The sequence below is a fragment of the Gopherus flavomarginatus genome, chromosome 2 (assembly GCF_025201925.1).
Source record: "Gopherus flavomarginatus isolate rGopFla2 chromosome 2, rGopFla2.mat.asm, whole genome shotgun sequence".
Lineage (NCBI taxonomy): Eukaryota > Metazoa > Chordata > Testudines > Testudinidae > Gopherus > Gopherus flavomarginatus.
This window is the reverse complement of record NC_066618.1, coordinates 160087584-160107876: the sequence shown is the minus strand read 5'-3', so window position 1 is coordinate 160107876 and position 20293 is coordinate 160087584. Positions and strand designations below refer to the sequence as shown.

The 20293-nt window shown below is 43.2% G+C and overlaps 1 protein-coding gene across 5 annotated transcripts in view; it reads left to right on the top strand.

Moving 5' to 3' along the window:
- Nucleotides 1–20218, top strand: part of DOCK5 (dedicator of cytokinesis 5) — a 151415-nt gene extending 131197 nt beyond the window's left edge. For all 5 annotated transcript variants that reach the window (XM_050939817.1, XM_050939815.1, XM_050939814.1 and 2 more), the window contains 7 exons: nucleotides 2389–2472; nucleotides 3417–3554; nucleotides 3670–3836; nucleotides 4855–5032; nucleotides 7729–7867; nucleotides 10291–10406; nucleotides 12838–20218. In XM_050939817.1, coding sequence (XP_050795774.1) covers nucleotides 2389–2472; nucleotides 3417–3554; nucleotides 3670–3836; nucleotides 4855–5032; nucleotides 7729–7867; nucleotides 10291–10406; nucleotides 12838–12939 — 924 coding nt within the window. In that variant the 3' untranslated portion in view covers nucleotides 12940–20218. The remainder of the gene's footprint in view (nucleotides 1–2388; nucleotides 2473–3416; nucleotides 3555–3669; nucleotides 3837–4854; nucleotides 5033–7728; nucleotides 7868–10290; nucleotides 10407–12837) is intronic.
- The last annotated feature ends 75 nt before the right edge of the window (nucleotides 20219–20293 follow it).

The window sequence follows — 20293 nt, the reverse complement described above, 5'->3', positions numbered from 1 at the left end:
GAGGTGCTATGGTGATGGAGACCAGCTAAAGGGTGTGTGGTGTAGGTCTATCCTTAAAAATTAGACTGACTTAGCTATGGTGCTCAGGGCTGTGAAAATCTTCATGCCATAATTAGGTCAAACTAACCCCTGGTGTAGAGACAGCAAGGTTGACAGAAAAATTCTTCCATCAACTTAGCTCCCACCTTTTGGAGAGGTGGATCAACTACATTAACGGAAAAACCTCTTCTGTCGATACAGAAAGCACCTACGCTACAGCAGTATAGAGTAGAGTAGACCTAGATAAAAGTAAATTGTGTCTCAGTTTTAATAATCTAAAGTGATGATAGGAAGACAGGGATTTTTTTTATAATCACTGTCTAGCGTCAATATATATTTTGTCTTGATAGCGTGACAGCACAGAGCATTTGAATCAGAATGAAAACACAATCTGTCCCTTTGCAGTTTGTGCCTTTTTTTGGCATGGCATATATCTCCCTTGTTAATTATGCTGGGCTGAAGACATTTATTACTCCAACCTCTAACCACGTTGCAGAGTCCTGAATAATGCCATGTCTGGCATGAAATGTAATGGTGGTTTTCATAGCTTCAGTGTGTGGTGCTGGAAACGTGTTTGATTTTAAAAGGTGTCGTGATCAGACAAAATGAGCCACAAACATTAAAGGGACTTGTGTCAGATTTAGCCCTGGTGTGAATCCCCTAATTCCAGAGGGATTGCACACTCCACCAAGGATGAATTTGGCTAAGTATTTTCCCATTTTATGAATTAAAGTTGACATAAAGTTTAGAATTATGAATGGGAAAGCATTTAAAACAAGGAAACTCCAGGTATTTGTAACCACATCTGGAAATGCTCACAACCGGTTCATATTTTCCTACTTCAACTAAGGATCAGCAGAGAGAGAATTTGGCATTTGTGAGCAGCCTGAATCCGGAGCTTTAATTGAGTCACTGTAGCTGGAAGCCAAAAGTCTCCATTGTACCATGGGTGTGCTTTCTTCCTCTAATAAATAAACTCTTCCAAGAAAAGTACTTTGGGCCCAGCCCTGCAGTTCTTTCTCAGGCTACCCAGCTGTTGACCTCAGTGGGAGTTTAGGCTTTGTAAAGCCGTACTCCATTGGCCCACAAACACCTGTACATAAAATCCAGATAACAGAATGCCGTTTTAGAAGTGGATGGAAAGCTAACAAGCATTTTACCTGGAAAATGTTCTTATCCTGTGAACTGTGGTTGGGGGGAACTTTGAGACTACATTCAGTCACAGACCATGTGAATTGGTGGGATTTTAGTGCTGTTTTAAGGATCCAGATCAGGAAATGACATAAGAACATGCTTATCTTTAAGCATGAACTTAAATTCCATTGGCTTCAGCATGTGGTTAAAGCTAAGCACATACTCAAGTGCTTTCTTGAGTTTCAGGTGTTTTACGAACCAGGGGCCTTAGTGGAAGGCTCAATATAGTCTTAACTGTGGAATCGCTACTGTTGCTTCCATAACAAAACCCCATATAATAGCTCTGCTGGGGAATCTGTTCCACATGTGCGCTTGGATTCCTCAGCACAGGGATACCCCAGGCACAAAGGTGGCTTATTAACCTTTTTGAGGCTGCATCCAAAGAAGTGGGCTGTAGCCCATGAAAGCTTATGCTCAAATAAATTTGTTAGTCTCTAAGATGCCACAAGTACTCCTGTTCTTTTTGCGGATACAGGCTAACACGGCTGTTGCTCTGAAACCTTTTTGAGATTGGAATTTAAAATTGTGCGTTTGGGTACAACTTTGAGGGATTGCATGAGTGTACTTTGTTGCTTGTACAGAATGCTGGAATTTAAAGAGACTTTGTTACTGAGATGGGGATTGTTTTGGGGTATTCTGTCTTTTGGGTGGTAGGTCAAGTGAACGGAGGTTACTCTGGATATTAACGTTGCACATAGCGCAGGTCAAATGCTGAGGGGGAAAAGGGAAATCAATGACATTTTTGTACTAATGTTTTACCTTTTTTATTTTCCCACTGAAATTTTGAAAATCAAAAATATTAAACCAAGTGGTTGTACTTTAGCAAATTTCAGTGGAGAAAAAATGGGAAAACACTTGAGGGGGGAAAAAAAGCATTTTTCTTACAGTTTTTGAGAGAAACAATCTTAGCTCTTAATTTATTAAAAAAAAAAAGAAGAAGAAGAAGAAAGTTCTATCATCTGTAACATCACACTAGTTAAGAGACATGGGAATCTTATTGAAAGAAATTATTTCACTAAGGGCCCTGTCTTAAAAAAAACACTTGCTGGTCTGAAACAGATCTTTGTCACTTGCTATTGGCATTCTTCAGGGTAAAAGCTGGCTATAAAGAAAACATAATGTTTTTATGTCTTCTGCTTTCCTCTTTGTTTTCAGGCCTTTTTCACAGAGAAATATATCCAAGAACATCCTGAAGACCAAGATCAAATTGAACTACTTAAGCATTTAATTGCCTTACAGGTACCATATTGGGAGGGGGGGGAGAGAGAGGGAGGGAGAATTGCCACATTGTGTGTGTGTGTGAGAGATGTTGGTACAATATTTTGGAACACAAAGAAGAGAAGTGTTAGAAGAACACAGTTGTAATGCCTGTACAATTGTCCCTTTTATCTGAAAAAGTTCTATGCTATCCTTATTTAGTGGTCCAAAACACTGTAGTCGCACTGTGGCACAGGCTAACTTCCTCTCGACCCTAGTGGAAATTTAGCCTTGATTAGAATCACATGGCTAGGCCTACAAACACCTGTGCATCCAGTCCAGTTAACAGAAGGCAGAATACAAATACACATATATAATATAAAAATAGACTGAAGTAGGTCAGAGCTGAATTTTAAAACTAGATGAAAAATTATCAAGTATTGTACCTAGAAAATGCTCTTAAATTTCTTTTCCTCCGAACAGTACTGTAGTGCTTTGGACTATTATTCTGGAATATGATGGGTAGATTTTTCTCACTACCCTAAACAGTTGCTCATCGCCTTTTCCTTTTTATTATTATTTATTTCGCTTCTTTACCCCACTTTTTTTTCCCCCCATAATTGTGACCGTTGAAAAGTCATGCTGCCTGCCCTGCTCAGTATATAACAATGAAAATAGATAAGGAAGTTGTAATGAAAATTCCATTGCAGTAGGATGTCAACTTGTTCCCATATATTTCCATGTAATGAAGCCAAGTTAAAGCTACTTTACAGTTGTATTGCTTTGGAGACTGAGTGCTCTCCCCACACTTTACATATCCCATGCTACACACATACACGATAATGTGAACATAGCAGGGTTGGAAGGAAAGAGAGAGAAATGCCTTCTCGACCCCTGCAGCACTCAGCTTGCGCTCTGGAGCATGAGAATTGATTTGCTTGCTTGCTGATAGCATTAGCTCATAGTATTTTTGCTCCTTCTTTTAGATGCCTTTGCTGGCTGAAGGGATTAGGATTCATGGTGAGAAACTGACTGAGCAGCTGAAGCCCCTGCATGACAGACTGACAACCTGCTTCAAAGAGCTGAAGAAGAAAGTCGAGAAGCTCTATGGTGTGATAACTCTGGTAAACATGATTTGTTTGTTTAGTGCAGTGTCTTAAAGAAACAGCCCAGAATTACCCTCCCTTTGTGAGCAGCATTTCCCAGCTCCTCACAGCTTTTATTTAATATCGTCTGCAGCCTTCCTCTCTGACGGAGAGGAAGCAGAGTAGGTCAGGCTCCGTGGTATTGCCCTACATCATGTCTTCCACGCTGAGACGACTGTCTGTCACCTCTGTGAGTTCCTCTGTGGTATCTACGTCCTCCACTTCATCTGACAGCACCTCCTCCAGGCCAGGATCTGATGGGTTAGTGACTGGCCCTTTCAAAAATGTCAGACATTTATGGGGAGTGGGATTCACTTTTGCTCTTGGAGGTTATTTTAATATCGCCTTCTCAAGGGATGCGACTTTGTAACTTTCTTTTGCTTTTAAAACAAGGTTTCATCTAACCAGCAAATAATACTACTTAGGTCTTACAGAGCACTTTTCATCAGTAGATCTCAAATGGCTTTAGAATGGGGGGGTGGGTGTCAATGTTATTATCCCCACTTTACAGGTGGGAAAACTGAGGCACAGAGAAGGGGAGAGATTTATCCAAGGTCACCCAGTGGCAGAGCTGGGAATTGAACCTGGGTCTCCTGAGTCCCAGTCTGGTACCCTATCTGTCATTCTGCTAAATGATGTCTGGGGATTGGTCCTGCTTTGAGCAGGGGGTCGGACTAGATGACCTCCTGAGGACCGTTCCAACCCTGATATTGTATGATTCTATGATGTGGGTAATATTACAGTGAAACCACAGCATTTCTGTTCTCCTAAAAGAATCACTGAACCTTGGAAGATGGAGATACAAACATTTGTATGAGGTCTGTAGTCCACTGGTTCCCAAATTGTGGCCTGCAGAGAGCTAGATGGTCAGTTGGGACTAGCTCAGCGGCTGTGTTTCCAGCTGGGAAATGGTACGGAAGGGAATTGCCATCCTTTCCTGATGTTACTGTTCCGCGTACACATTTGTAGTTGTGTTACCGCAGGGCCTAGATGCTTTGCCGACGGTCACAGAGCAGATCAGTGACAAAGCTGGGAAGAGACCCACCGGTTTTCCTAACTGTCAGTCTAGCGCCCTATTCATTGGACAACACTTCCTTCAATGCACAATACAGTGTAATTTCAAAAGTGCCCAAATAACTTAGTGCACAAGTGCCTTTGAAAGTCTTGTGCTCCTAACTCACTTTTGCACAATTACCCTTGTGCACACTAAAAAGAGATGGCCTTCTCACTGAAGGGCTAATGCTTCTTGCTTTGTCTCTGTCCTTGGGCTGGACTGCAGATCCATTCTCGAGCCTCTCTTGGAGAGAAGGCTGTCAACGGCTTCCAAGGCTGAAGAGCTGCCTGTCAAGGAAGATGCCGATAACCGGATTAACAAATTCAAGCGAAAGGATTGGAGTATTAGCAAGTCTCAGGTTATTGTGGAGAAGGAGCCAGAAGCTGAACTGACTTCCAAAACGGTAACGATAATAGTAATAATAATAAAATCCACAGTGGGAGTTTCTAGTTCTTCCTTCTCCTTCCGCCTTGTTTGTCACTGGGATCTTCACTCAATACTGGGAGGGCTTCGAACACCAAAAGCCCTGGTCAGCTAAATAATTACTTGCCTGCTGTTTGGAAAACTTGTTTCAGGAGCCACAGTGCGACTTTGATTGAAAGTAGAAACTTGCAGTCCCAGGCGCTGAAGGTTCCACTGTAGGAATGCTCAGCACCCTCGTTTCTCACAGACACCCAGGACTGCTTCAAGCGCTCAGTGCTGCACAAGATTGGGCCCTTGGTATTCAAACAGGCAGCTGCTATCTAGCCACTCAAAAAAAGCCAGCTGGAGGGCCAGATCCTCAGCAGGTGTGAATCAGCATGGCTCCATTGGAGTCAAATGTATGGTAGCTGAGTATTTGGCCTGTGATTTAGGAATTGGTTAGGACACCAGAGCTTGAAAGAGAGGCTGCTCTGCCACAGATCTGTGACCTTGGACAAGTCATTTAGAGCCTTGTTTTTAAGGTATTTGGGTGCATTACTCCCATTGATTTCAATAGGAACTAGAAGCCTGGCTGGCTCATGCCCTGAGGGAAAGTCTGCAAAACTGGTCTACACGCAGCTCTGGGGTTGAAGATGTGTTGAATTAGACCAGGGGTAGACAACCTATGGCATGAGTGCCGAAGGCGGCACATGAGCTGATTTTCAGTGGCACTCACACTGCCTGGGTCCCAGCCACCGATCTGGGGGCTCTGCATTTTAATTTAATTTTAAATGAAGAACTTCTTAAACATTTTAAAAACCTTATTTACTTTACATACAACAATAATTTGGTTATATGTTATAGACTTATAGAAAGAGACCTTCTAAAAAGGTTTAAATGTATTACCGGCACGCGAAACCTTAAATCAGAGTGAACAAATGAAGACTTGGCACACCACTTCTGAAAGGTTGCCGACCCCTGAATTAGGGCCTGATCCGATGCCATTGAAGTGCTACTGTTGATTTCAGTGGAAGTAGAATCTAGGGCTTAATCCATAGGTTGAGCTGTCAACTGCTCTTCACTTTAGACCCTGATTCAGGGCACTACACTTAAGCATGTAGAAGATGATCAGGGAGAAAAGTCTGGCAGGTGACTTTGCTGTTGATTAATGCCCCACTGCACTACAAGTTGCTAAGAAAGGCAGAGAAGAATTCTTAGTAGACTCTGTACCTCTGAGGGTAAATTCCACATATGATTTGCTCAGTGAAACACATGGGTCTTTGGGGTTGTATTTTTCTTACATTGCAAAATACACAGATGTTGATTTGGAGATGGGTTTGTAGGGAAGTCAGGAGTCTGTTCCATCACTGACTAGTCCAGCCCAGGATTTAGGGAGACTCTGGTGTGACACTGGGCAGCACTGGCTGTTTAAATTGATCTGAAAGCTAGAGACCCAAAGGCTTGGCCTCTGTGCAGCAACCTCGATATTTCTTTCTTACATTCATTATGCCCAAATCCTGTCCTCTTCTACACAGTGAAAAAACACACCAGTGTTCAGTGGCGAAAGAAGAAGGCTAATGCAATAGATCGCCACAAAGAACACATTGTGTTCTAGAATCTATGTAAACCCTGCCAATTTCTCCTGACTAGTAATGAAGTGTCATCTAGAAATGGACCAAAATATTGTATAGGCTAGATTTTCAATATCTGTGTCAAATGACAGCTGTTTCACTATTGCAGGGGGCAATGTTTAACATAAGAGGAACTGGGCAGGGACAGACTCTCTAAATGGAGCTTTCCAAGGCACCATCACCGCAGAAAGCCAAGAGCAGGTTAAATAAGATGTTAGTCTATCCATCTAGATACTCCTCCAGCTCCCATCTCTGTGGTATTTGAGCACCTTACGACCATTATTGAATATTCCCTTGTGGCATTGCTGTGAGGTAATACCAGTATCATTATCCCCATTTCACAGACTGGGCAACTGAGGCAAAGAGGCTAAGATTTTCAAATAAACCTAAGGGAATTAGGTACCCAACTCCCAATCTGGGTGTCTAACTTCCTTAGGCGCCTTTGAAAATCTCAGCCAGAGAGGCGAAGCGATTTGACCAAGGCTGCACCGGAAGTTTGAGAATTGCATGTAGTTCTCCCAAGTTCCAAATCAATAGGACTTCATGAGCAAGACCCATCCTTCCTTAGTTGGAATAAGAGAGGGATTGGTTCTGCAAAATGCAGCCTCTTGGACTGAATGACCCAAACGGTCTCTTCTGGTCCTGTTTACCTGAATCATTATTCTTTGCCTCCTTTCAGGAGCTGCTCCTTTCAAAAGTGTCCATCGAATGGCTAGGCCAAATGCAGCTATTTTCCACCCTGAATTCCTTCCCTGATATCAGAAGCCTCTTCCTTCCTTAACTGATATAATGAAATCTTTGTGAGCTATGCCATCCAGTTAGTAAGGTCCCCACTGAAAATTTGAACAGCAGTGCTAGCATCATAGGAGTTACACCATTTGCCTTTTGACATTGCTTAGCCAGTTCTGTGCTTGCACTCTTATGTTTCACCTGACTGCACCTTTCTGTCCTGTACGTGGCTCTTCTGGAACATGCTGATCCCTTCCTGACAGGTCTGGTTATTCCCTGTGTGCGCAGCCACCTCGCCAACTTCAAAAGGTTTTGTTTACTCTGTGTTTTCCCTCAGAGCACATCAGAAAAAGCACAGAGGCCAAAGAGTCTTCAGTTAGGAGACAGCAGACTGACATTGCTTCAAGCTTCCTCACTCCAGCAGTCAACCCCACTCAGTCCACCCCCGATCACTCCAAAAACCCCAAGAACCCACAGTAAGTCCTGTTGCACTGTAGCTTGCTTTCCACTTCCTTCTGGACAGTGTCTATGGTAATAGAATGTACCAGCGGTTCTCAAGCTGTGGGTCGGGACCCCAAAGTGGGTCATAACCCCATTTTAATGGGGTCGCCAGAGCTGGCATTTGACTTCCTGGGGCCAGGGTCAAAGCCAAACCCTGAGCCCCAAAGTCCACGTGCCCCACCACACAGGGTCAAAGCCAAATCCCGAGGGCTTCAGACCTGGATGGTGAGGCTCAGAATACAGGCCTCCTGCCTGGGGCAGAAGCCTTTGGGCTTCAGTTTTGGCCCCACGCCCAGCGCAGTGGGGCTAGGGCGAGCTCAGGCTTCAGTCCCCCCTCCTGGGATCGTGTAGTAATTTTTGTTGTCAGAAGCCCGTCACGGTGCAATGAAGATTGAGAACCCCTGGAATACAGGCAGTCCTCAGACTTATGACACAATTGGTTCCTGAAACATCGGCACTCGAACATCCACTCCATTGCAGAACCGAGCATCATAAAAGTCTAAACCAATTGTCGTAAGTCTAATCCAGGTGTCAGTTCAGAAGTGCCATTCATCGTAAAGTCGAGGATTGCCTCTATACCATGTTTTTGTAGCAATAACCCTAGAGCTAATGGCAGCGTCAGACCCAGGGAGAAAATCTGGTAGGAAAAAGGGTATTGAAAGAGACCCTGACTTTTACCAATCGCCTTTTGGCCTTTCTTTCTGTGTTACCAAAGGGGCTGAAATAACCCTCCTTAATTGTATGCAGCCCGTTCAATTGAAATTAAACTTCTTCCAGAAATAGTTGTTTTTAACCTACTAGGCTGGCTTCATCCAGGCTTTTCAACGAATAGTGTGAACGAATATTACTAGCTAAATTTCTGAGTGAAATGCCAGTGCAATTATTTGTGGGCACCTGGGAAACGAGAAACTCTCTCTGCAAATCAGGCCCATCGTATCTAGAATGATAGAGCATGTTCGTTTTATAGGGCCTGGTGATTTTTGTCACTGTAAATCTGGAGTGGCCCCAGAGAAGTCAGAGAGCTAAATGAATCCAGGACACTTTTTTAACAGGTCTCTGGCTAAAGTCTTGGGCAAAACTTGCACTTTGTGCTGTAAATAAGTGAACTACAAATTCCAGGTGTCCGTATCTCCCAGCTCTGTCTTGTGACAAAACATTTTATAAAGAGACATAAATTGCTGCTGAAATCTCAGATGGCAAATTAAAAATGTTTCACCTGTCGAAGAAGGATTTTATCTTAATAGGTAAGGAAAGTGAGACACTTATGGAGTGCATCCCTTACATAGACAAATATGGGATTTGGTTGATGCAGATATAAGCTTTGGTGTGTGGGTGTATGTGTGTGCGCGCGCGCGCGCACACACACACACATTTAGAAAAAGTTGCATCACGAAGATGCCCCTGTTCTTATTTTGGTGATCTCTGCCATGTTTTAAAAGGACACTGTGGGTGAGGAAATCTCTTTTATTGGACCCACTTCCGTTGGTGAGAGAGACGAGCTTTCGAGCCACAGAGAGCTCTTGAAAGTGTGTCTCTCACCAACAGAATAATAAAAGAGTCCAATAAAAGAGATTACTTCACCCACCTTGTCTTTCTAATATCCTGAAACCGACACAACTACAACTACATGTTTTAAATGATAGAGGTTCACTTGTGGGGCCTGATTCTCCTCTCTCTCTTACACAGATACAAATCAGGAAAGTCCACTGAAACCAGTGTAGTTACCCTAGTATAAATTTGGCATGAACAGAGAATTAGATCCTTATGTATTTTAGATGGTGAGAGATTGGATTATAGAAGCAGCTTGGGTCTGTGAGTTAGGATGGTATTCATGAGAGACCTGGAAGACCATTTTCAGAAATACACTGCAAGAACTAATATGTTGAGCTCTACAAAATCAGTGAAGGGAATCCAAAAACTTGATTTAAGTAGAGAAGCTAGATCATTTTAATTGTTGTTAGTAGCGGGACAATTTCTCATGAATTTTTTTAGAAGGTTGGATACTTATTTACCCCATCAGTCAGAGTTAACTTCAAAGTGAATGCTGAGGTTGAAGCCTGAGTGGAAAGGAAACCCCTCTGAACATTTCAGATGTGATAATGGATTCAATTTTCTGTTCCCCCAGGCATGCCTTGTTCACATGAGTTTAGAATCACGTTACGAATATAGAAATCTTTTGGATCTTTTGAAGTTAGGGGAATTACAACTGGGATTTTACTTTGACCCATCTGTTCAGGTTCATCTGCTAAAATGGTTGGGGGCCTGTTAGTAGATTAAAACAAAATAAAACATAGTAATAATTTTCCTTTAAAATTACATGAGGTCAATACCATTTCCCTCCCCCATCCCACCCTCAAGTCAGTCTTCTTTGACTTAAGTATCTTTTTATTGTTTCTAGGTTTTCCCTCCTTGCAGACAGATGGATTGGCAACTGCTAACTTCCAGAGCACCCCACCTCCGCCTCCACCCAAGAGCAAACCCTATGAGAATAGCAACTCCAGGAACTCTTTGGAGGTAGGGAAATTGGAACTGACACTCTTTTGGAAGCTGGCTCTTGAGCAGGCCACACCAGTGGAACTTTCCCAGTTGCTTTTAGGGTGGTGCTACTTGAAACTTGTCTGATCAGTTTACTGGTTTGCTTCCTGAAACCACAAGAGAGCAAGAAGTTTTCTGCTCCATGGGAAGGCAGTTTAGCCAGTCCTTTTCTTCAGCTGAAAAGAACGTGTTTTCCTTGCCTTGGCAAAATCTGCTGTATCCAATGTTTTGTGTTTTCTTGTTGTTGAAAACACAAACTAACAGGATGATCTGGGAGTTTAATAATTATAGTCAGGGTGTAAATATCACAGTACTCTCCACTAATGAAAAAAAGAAGAAACGGGGAGTACTTCTAGGCCAAGATTTTCAGAAGTGACTAATGATTTCTGGGTGCCCAACTTTAAGACACCAGGAAGGAGCCTGATTTTCCCAGGGTGGGTGGTTTTCACTTTCTGAAAACCAAGGCCCCTGATATTAAAATTATTGACCAAGATAATTTTCTAGTCTTCATAAGTCACCATCTCATTGTGGTATCATATTATCTTCAATGTATACTACTGTAGTGCCTTTTATTGGAAAGCATCTGAAAGTGCTTCACAAGGTTAGTATGCTAATATCCATATTAAGGATCCTTTGATCCTGCACTGAAATGCAACCACCTCTGGAGAGGAACACAGCAGCTGTTTTAACAACGCATAACAACCTTGAATATCCCTTTGGAACAGAACAGGAAGAACGCCTTATCCAGCCAAAGCTGCAGAGAAAGTTTAGAAAGGGATAGTGTAATAACCTGAGTTGGAATTTGGCCAGTAATACTGAGTTTTTAATATCATCATTCTTTATTTTTAAAAAAATGAAAATGGGACATTTTCGGCTCTGTCTACTCCATGAGCTGGGGTGGGCTTCCTGTGCCCATGTGCACATACTCACACTCGCTTGGTGCAGCCACAGTAGCGATAGTGGAGGCACAACTGAGCTGTGCTGAATACGTACCCACTGGTTTCGGGGAGTTGTACCTGACATGAATCAGCCATATCTCTGCTACTGCTACTGCTACCCATGCTGCCGTGGCAGCACAGCTGTTTATACTCATGCTAGCTTGATGAGAGCTAGGAATAGGAGTACACCAGCAGGGAATTGCTCCCCTAGCTAGTAGTGTAGAAGTAGCCTTGGAGGCCACAGTGCCTCTGGCCTCAGTTTTACATTGATTCCAAATGATGGCACCTCTCGCAGGGCTGGGACATACCCCAGCATCATACCATGGGACTGTTTCAGTTCTGACCTACAATCTCCAAAAACATGTCCTGCTAGGGATGCTTTAGAGGTCTCCTCTGCAAATCCTGCCGTAGTGTGATTTGACGCAACTTGAGACATGGGGCAGCATTGCTGCACGAGGTGGTCTGACTACAGGAAACATGCGAGTGCCGTGGATGTGCTGGGAGTTATTGCGCAAGAGGATTAATGAAGAGCTCCCTTTCCCTGAGCCTTATAAGAAAACGGATTACTAACACGTTGGTGCTACGTTGTCATTGACCTTAGTCTGGAGCCAGATGGGACTGATGCAGAGGGCCGTAAGGAGAGACTGTAAACGTATTTTTCTGCACATTGCTTTTTAAGTCATAAAGCCCCCACCTAACCCTTCCTTTATTTTCTCTAACTAGTTTTGAAATCCAGGCAGTTGAGGCTGAGCAAGGGGAGAGCACATGGCCTCTTGCTCACCCAGCCTTCTTTCAGGTCTTGCTTATTCCAAATGTGCCTCTTAATAGCCAATGTGCATTGGTTAAAGTAGCTGAAGGGAAAAATCTAAAGAACCTAAGAAAGAAAGAACCAAAGAAAGAGTGCAAATTCGTGCAAAACCAAGGGGCGCTCTTTAAAATCCCGTTCTTTGTGCAGGAAGGGTGTGACTTTTGTACTGGAACTCATGGTTTGATTCACTGATTCCTTGCACCATGTGCAGTCATTTACACCATTGCAAAGAGATGTGAATGCTACCATTCTGACTGGGTAGCATTTTACACCCACCTGGCCCTCACTGCACCTGTGGAAATGATCACACAAGTTGCAGCTCAGTGGAAAAATCAGGCCCTTGGTGTTACTCAGTGGAGTTCACCCATCAGGACAGGTGATATTTCAAGGCTCCAGCACTGTAGGAAAGGAGTATTGTCCCCATTTTACAGATGGGAAAAATGTGGCACACAGGCTTGCTGAAACTCAGACAGAGTCAGAGGCAGAACCCAAATGTACTGATTCCCAGACTTGTGTTCTATCACCTGGTGCCAAGAAATTCCATTTGGAATGGAATTGGAAGATTTGATCCTGAAATAAATACAGGGAATGCAGCACCATCTAGATGTCTGTTGCTGGTAGAGAAGAACTTCTCACCTCCTGGTTACATGTTTTATCTCTCCAGGTCGCCCCACCACTGCCCAGCAGACGTGAAGTCAAACCTCCCCCTCCGCCTCCGAAAGCAAGAAAATCCAGCGTCATCTCTTCGGAGCAGGGATTGCAATAAGGATTCCCTCTGCGTACCAAATAACACCTTGAGTGAAATGGGCTGCTTTTCTTTTACTGTCACTCTGAGTCTTTCCAGCCCTAAAGACTGGTGATTCCATCTTCCCTTCCCTTCCCTGGGAGTTTCCCCCAGGTAATTCCAAAATAAGCCACTTGAACTGTATATATTTTGCATTCCCAACCCTCTGATTTTCCTTGCACACATTAAGACACTAAGCCCGATGGGGAACCCTGTGAGCTTTAAAATGGAGGCAATGTTACCAGAAATCTGAGGCTCATACCCCAAAAGGGCTTGTCTGCACTGTTGGTGGTTCCACAAGTGTAACTGTATCAGCGAGAACCCCTTGTGCAGAGTTGCCGCACTGGTATAAAAAGGATTTGCAGCAGCACTTAAACCGAGATCAGCCACGTCAATGCAAAACACTCCTTATACTGCCCCAGCATGTTTGCATTACAGGTTTATACCTATGCAGCTGCCCCAATGGGGCGGAGAGTCAAGGGGGAGTAAGGGAGCCCTGATTTGCATGGAATGGACCAGATTGCAGCCATTCCCATCTGTGAAATGCAGCCCCTGGAGACGACAGGTGCTAACTTATGATGTTTTGCCTAAATTCAAGCAGCCTCACGAGGTTCTGATTGTGTCCTGAGACCTGCTGTGAGAAAAAATGATCACCTGCAGGGCCCTGACGTCTCTGCTGGTCACCCCTGTGTGTTAAAGATGAGGGCAGGTTGCTCATGCTTGGGCCAACAACGGTGGTAGCTCACTCTCAGTGGAGAGTTTGGATTCGCCAACACTGCCTCAGACCTTTGTTTTTGATTCTTGTTTGAATACTGCAAAGCAGCTGATGCTCCGCTTGTGTTGCCCCACCTGCTCCGCCTGCGTGCTCATGGGACATGATAGGCTACGACATCCTTTTTTTTTTTTTTAAATAGCTGAACAATGGTGCAAAAAAGTCCACTCTTCCTGGGTATGCGTTGCTTTAGCATTAACAGGTTGCAATTCTCATTATGAGCAGCTCATCAAGAGGACAGAGGTTATGTCTGCATTGTGATAAAAGACCCACAGCATGGCCACAGCTGGCCCGGGTCAGCTGACTGAAGCTCACAGGGCTTGGGCTGCGGGGCTATAAGATTACAGGGCAGATGTTCAGGCTGGGGCTGGAGCCTGGGCTCTGGGACCCCACAAGTGGGGTGGGTCTCAGAGCCTGGGCTCCCTAGCATCTACACTGTTGACCTTAGCAGTTGAAAAATCAGGACACTTTTTTTTCCACATTGCAGGGGGTTAGTTGTGTACATAAGACAAAGTCCCTAATATCAAGACGTTTGGTCACCCTAGTTGTCCTAGGCTCTGAGACTTGGTTTTTATCACAGTATAGATGTACATCTGAATCTCATAAACCAACCTCAATAACCATTAGCCTTTCAAATCCCAGCTGAACTCTTGGCCAACAACCTTCCAATCCATGCACTCACAAACACCCCACCTCTTACTGCACCCTGTTGTTGCAACTCTTCTTGTGCCTTTTGTCCTATGCCTTTTGTCTGGGAGCTTCTATTGTGTTCTGCACACAAAACGCTTGGCCTAACTTTTAACGATCACTGAACTCAAATGAGTCACACCTAGGTCTGAGAGGGACATGAAAGACTGAGCAGTACACCCTGAAGTTTCTGGTTTCTTGGGTTGCTCCAGTTCCTTGTGGGCTGTGTTTTGTGAATATGACAATTATGCTGTTTAGTGATATTTCATGGAATCAGTTCTAATTCTTCTCTCTTAATTACTTATTCCTTTCTTCTGTTGTTTTCAGTGTGTGGCAGCAGCATTCTTTTTAATAAGTTTTCACTGCCTGATAGTCAATCTAAATTTTCTTCTATAACTTCATCCCATGACTCCTATCTATACCGCCACTTGCCACCCTAAATCATTCCTTTCCCTGTTTGGTGTTAACATCCTTCAAAAGCATGTAGACCAGTTTTGCGGTCCCTCCCTCAGGGTGTGATCCAGAGACCGCTGGAGTCAATGGGCATCTCTCCATTGAATTTAGCAGGCTCTGGATCAGGCCCTTAGTCTGAATAGGTAGGTCATTATCATAACTCTTGTAATCTTGTTTCATGATCTTGTTTCAATCCCTTCAGCACCCTGCTCATTTTCATTGCCATGTACTCTGTCCATAGTTTTCTGGTCAGATGATGATCTGAATAGCTGAGGTCAATTTAAAAATGTGTACTTGTTCTTTTTAGCTCTGCAAAACAAATGAAAGAACTAGGTGGCCTATATTCTGCATTCCTTTTCTCTGTCTAGGTTTGTATATTATGATCATCACCAAAGTATCTTAAGGTATGTCTACACTGCAATAAAAAGTCCGCGGCACCCAGACTCAGAACCAGGTCAGTTGACTTGACCTCCCAGGGCTTGGGCTGCAGGGCTAAAAATATCAGTGCAGATGTTTGGGCTGTGGCTGTAGCCCAAGCCCAGACTTTGAGGTCCTCCCCATTGTGGGGCCTCAAAGCCTGGACTCCAGATCGAGCCCAGTCATCTACACTGCAATTGTCTAGCCCCCCCAGCCCAAGCCCTGCGAGGCCAAGTCAGCTGATGCAGCTATGACCTGAGTCTTTATTGCAATGTAAACCATACTCTGTGTGAATGGATCAGAAACCTTTCTGCTAAGTTCTGATTGCTGAATCCTTATGCCTTTAATGATGATTTTGGGTCAGCCCTGTCCTAGCAGTGGATCCACCTGCAAACATGGTGGCAGTTCAAATCTGGATCCAAACTTGGCAAGTGGAGCAGAGCTTTGGTTCAAGACCCTTTCTAATTAGAAGGTTAGGTCCTCAGGTGGTTTTAAATCATGTAGAGCCACTGAAAACACTGTTGAGGATGTGGCCTGCAATATTCAAAACATTTATCATTTAACATAGACTATTGCTATGCAAACTAGTTCCATTACCTCATTGAAAAACAAAAGGCCTTTAAGCCTATGTAAAGCACTGTCCAATAGCATAGCAATCTTATTGAAATTATTTTTATTCAGACTGGAACAATCCAATCTTGTGTAATATGTTTCTCTGCTGTCTGTTTGGATGAAAACAAACCTGCAGAAGCTGCTTTCACTGTGCTGCCCGTATGCCTCCATAAACAGATTGCATTCATTAAAGGCTCCTATCAGATTCACATCACAAAATAAGTTGGAGACATTTTAGAAGTCACACTGCAGTCACATCACACATGCCTACAGCTGTGTTCGCTATAGTGCACACACAAGTGTCTTTTGGGCAGCTGCCTTCTCCAGGGAAAGCTTTGAAAACCTTTCTGAACATCTTGACCATATTCCACCTCCGCCCCCAATCCCCAGAGCATCATATTGTCAGTTCCACATTACAGTCCTGGACATAGACATTGCTTGACTTGAAAACCTCAGGGTTTTCTTTTTTTGTACCCACTCTTTTCCTGCCATCCTTGATACACACATGCACACAATCTTGAAATCCTTACTCAAAACTCTCACTGAAGTCCGTGAGAACTTTATCTGAGTGAGGAGTGTCGGGTCTGGTACAAGTGAATAGTGTGTGTGCATATTTCATCTTGTATTAATTCAGTCACTTTTCCAGTCAGTATCAGCCACGTACTTACTTAATTTCCTTGCAAAAGAGGAAATATTCCGAGCACAAAATGGATGCAATGGTAAATTTCCTCTCGCTCTTAACATCAGGTGGAAAGCATGAATGTTTGCAAGAACTACAGCTAGTGGCTTTTCCCAGCATGAGTAAGAGATATAGGTAGGGATATTGCAATAGTCTGGCTTATCTCTAGTTTTATTTCTCTCTGTTTTGATCTACTCCATTGGCCTTTACTCGCTGGTATATTTTGTGTGCTAGCCAACTGTATGTAAAAGGAGAAATGGGGCCTGATCAAAAAGCCCAGATTTGAACAACCCTGAAATTTGGAAAGAACGTTGCAGCCTTAACTCTAGAATGATCCAAACTCAAAACCTCAATCCAGACACCCCCAAACTTTGGATCCAAATCTGATCTCTAGCAACATCCTGACATTTCCTCCTTCCACCTGTGTTCTAAATTCTTGTTTCCCATTTTTCAGCCTTGTTACAGAGAGGATTGATGGACAAAGGTACCTGGTATGTAAGGGGTTAAAATGCTCTCTCTGTCATCCAGAAATAACTGCTAGAAGTTAGGATTGTCAGCAGTTACTTTCCCTCCTGCTTGTAACTCAACAATACTAACACCTGAGTTACCAAGCAGCTAAACTAATCACCTACGGCTAACAGAAATAGAAGAAAGAACAGGAGTACTTAAGGTGTCACAACTACTCCTGTTCTTTTTGCGGATACAGACTAACATGGCCGCTACTCTGAAACAGATAGGAGAGCTGTAGGAAGCTCTGTCGATTTGCCTCTGAACTTCAAGAAGCCCCAGGCTTTTTGGTGGAGCTGTGTCTGATACAAGCCACATTTTGATTCTTGGCCTTCATTAGTTGAGCTCTTAAACAGGTTGCTCCCCGGCACCAACTTGCCTGACAACTTCCTTGCAGTTTGCCTTGATGAGCTGGTTGCACCACTCAGGCTTTTCTTCTTGCTGGCTTGTCGTCCAGCCAGTTTGAGATTGTTCTAGTTTAGCCCTCACTTCTACTGGAGGGAGATATGGCAGCTGTCGCAGAAGGAGGATGTGGAGAATTTGAGAGGGCCTGTGTATTACCTTCATCTTTAAACTCTCGCCTATACTTGGGGGAGTTTTTATTTGCTCTGTCTTCAATCTGTCTCTAACTTGGGTTAGCCTCTCCTACTCCCTTTCTCCTCATTGGGTGGAAAACGTGCTCATGAATGGAAGTTTGTTTCCTTAGAGGTGTATTGCTGAGTGGAGTGCAGTGTTCAAGGGGTCATATCTTCAGCTGGTATAAATCAGATTGTTTCTATTGAAGACCAGCGGCAAAATTTTCAAGCATCAAAGTGATTTAGGAGCCTTGTTCCCATTTTCAGAAGCAGGGTGGCCAGATGTCCTGATTTTATAGGGACAGTCCCGATTTTGGGGTCTTTTTCTTATATAGGCTCCTATTATCCCCCATCCCATCCCATTTTTCACATTTGCTGTCTGGTCCCCCTATTGGGAAGAGACATAGGTCCTTAACTGCCAGATTTTTAAAGGTATTTAGGCATCTAAAGATTAAATCTATGGAAGCTAAGTACCTTGGCACTTCTGACAATCCCACTAGATACCTGTCTGTATCACTAGGCTCCTAAATAGCTTTGAAAATCTGGCCCTCAGAAACAGACGTCATTGAAAGTTTTAAGAACCTAAATCCATTTTGAAAATGGGAATTAGGCTTCTAAATTCTTGAAATGTTTTTGAAAATTTTACCTAGTCTCTCCCAAGGATAAGCCCCACCATGATGCAATCAGTCCATGGCAGAAATGAAAGCTTACTTTTGTGCTGACCGTAACCGTTAAAAACAAAAAAACAAACAAACCCAAACCTGGAAACCAAAAATCCAGTCTGCACTGAAAAAATATTTACATAATCCCACTTCCTAGTTATACTGTTCAAAACGAGTGTTATGCTTCAATTCCCAGAATGTTTTAAATCACGATTGGAGGTTTTCTTAAAAGATCTGCTTTAGTTCAGACAGGAATTATTTTAGGGAAGTTCCTGGCCTGCATTATGCAGGAGGGCCGACTAGATGATCACAATGGTCCCTTCTGGCCTTGGAATCTGCTAGTCTACTCACATTTTTTCCAGTGAGAAATTTGTGCACCCTTTGCTTTTCAGGTGCTTTTAATTTAAAATTTGTAATGCCAGGATAAATTTGATTTAAAATATTACAGGTTCTTATCCATGCCTGGGGGAAAAATGGGCAGTTTTCCCTTTCAGTGGATTATTAGATTAGGAAAGGAGGTTGACTCAAGTGAAAACTGTTCTGGGAGCGGCAGTGGCAGACAAGGCAGCCGTGCCTATCGAGGAGTTGTTGAAAATTTGCATCTAATAAACTTTCCTACTTGTTCCTGCCAGCATACCTTCCACAAATGAACCGTGAGTTAGACTTGTAGTGATAAAGTAGGATTTGTTGCTCCAGATTTCCTGTCCTTATTTATTTTTATAATTGTAAATGGAAATATTAAAAAGACTGATATGTCTGTAATTCAATCTTTTTTTGGTAGTGAAGACATTCCTGAATACTGCTGGTTCCCTTTTTCAATCCCAGCTGTATGTTAAAAGCTGCTCTATCATATATATCACTGTTTTCATTTCCAGCAACAGCTGTAGACCAAACTCTTTAATTGCCCAGCAAGAACCTCCCTCTAAAATTCCAGGGGAACCTGAAAACACCTGAGTAATATGGTGGAACTGATCTCCTGACATTAAAGGGAGCGACTTTCTAAAGTGCACACCCAGTGTTGGCCTAACTCGGGCCAGGTCTACTCTACACACTTCAGTGTAACTATGTCACTCAGGGGTGTGAAAAATCCACATCCCTGAGTGATGAAGTTATACCAGCTGTATAGACAGCACTGTGTCAGCAGGAGAGTTTCTCCTGCCAACATAGCTACCACCTCTAGCAGAGATGGAGTAAGTAAGCTGATGCGTGAGCTCTCTCTCTCCTGTTGGCTTAGGGCATCTTCACAGTGTTACAGAGGTGTAGCTGCACTGTTTGTAGTGCAGACTTGCCCTCAGCTTCTATTAAGTCTCACTGGCTTCCACTATCTATGTAAACTCCTCTCCTATTACAGAATATAACATCCTAATGAGAACTGAGTTAGGCCAGCACTGTGGGCTCTGGAAAATCCCAACCCAAAAGTTCATAATGCCACGTACTTTTAACGTATACAGATAATATTGGCTTGATCTATCTTCCTGTGTGTGTTAATTTATGATGTTGGTATTATGACAATTTAATACCATGAGTAGGGGATATGTTCCTTTTGAATGCTGGGGAAACTTACTTTTATGTTGTGGCATAGCTTCCTTCCTAACAGGACCAGTTTGATTCCTTGGAGGTACTTGACTTGATTATTTAAGTTTTTAAAACCACTGTGGGCTGCAAGTAGCTTCATAGCCCCCTGCAGCTGACGCATCAATAGATACAGCTTCTAAACTAGTTCTGAAGAAAGGGCCAGAGCCAAGCTTTGGAAAAGGGATTCTGCACCTCTGACTAAATAGCATATTATTTACTGAGACTGTAAAGCCAGCTGTACAAATGTACGTGTTTTGAGAACAGCGTGTTTACTGTTGTAAAGTTTGTAAATATTTTTTTAAATAAATGTAGATTGAGCAAACCAGGAAAAAAAACCTGAATGTCTTCCATGCATGGACTATTGAAATGAAAGTGAAATTGTGTTATTTAATAGTAG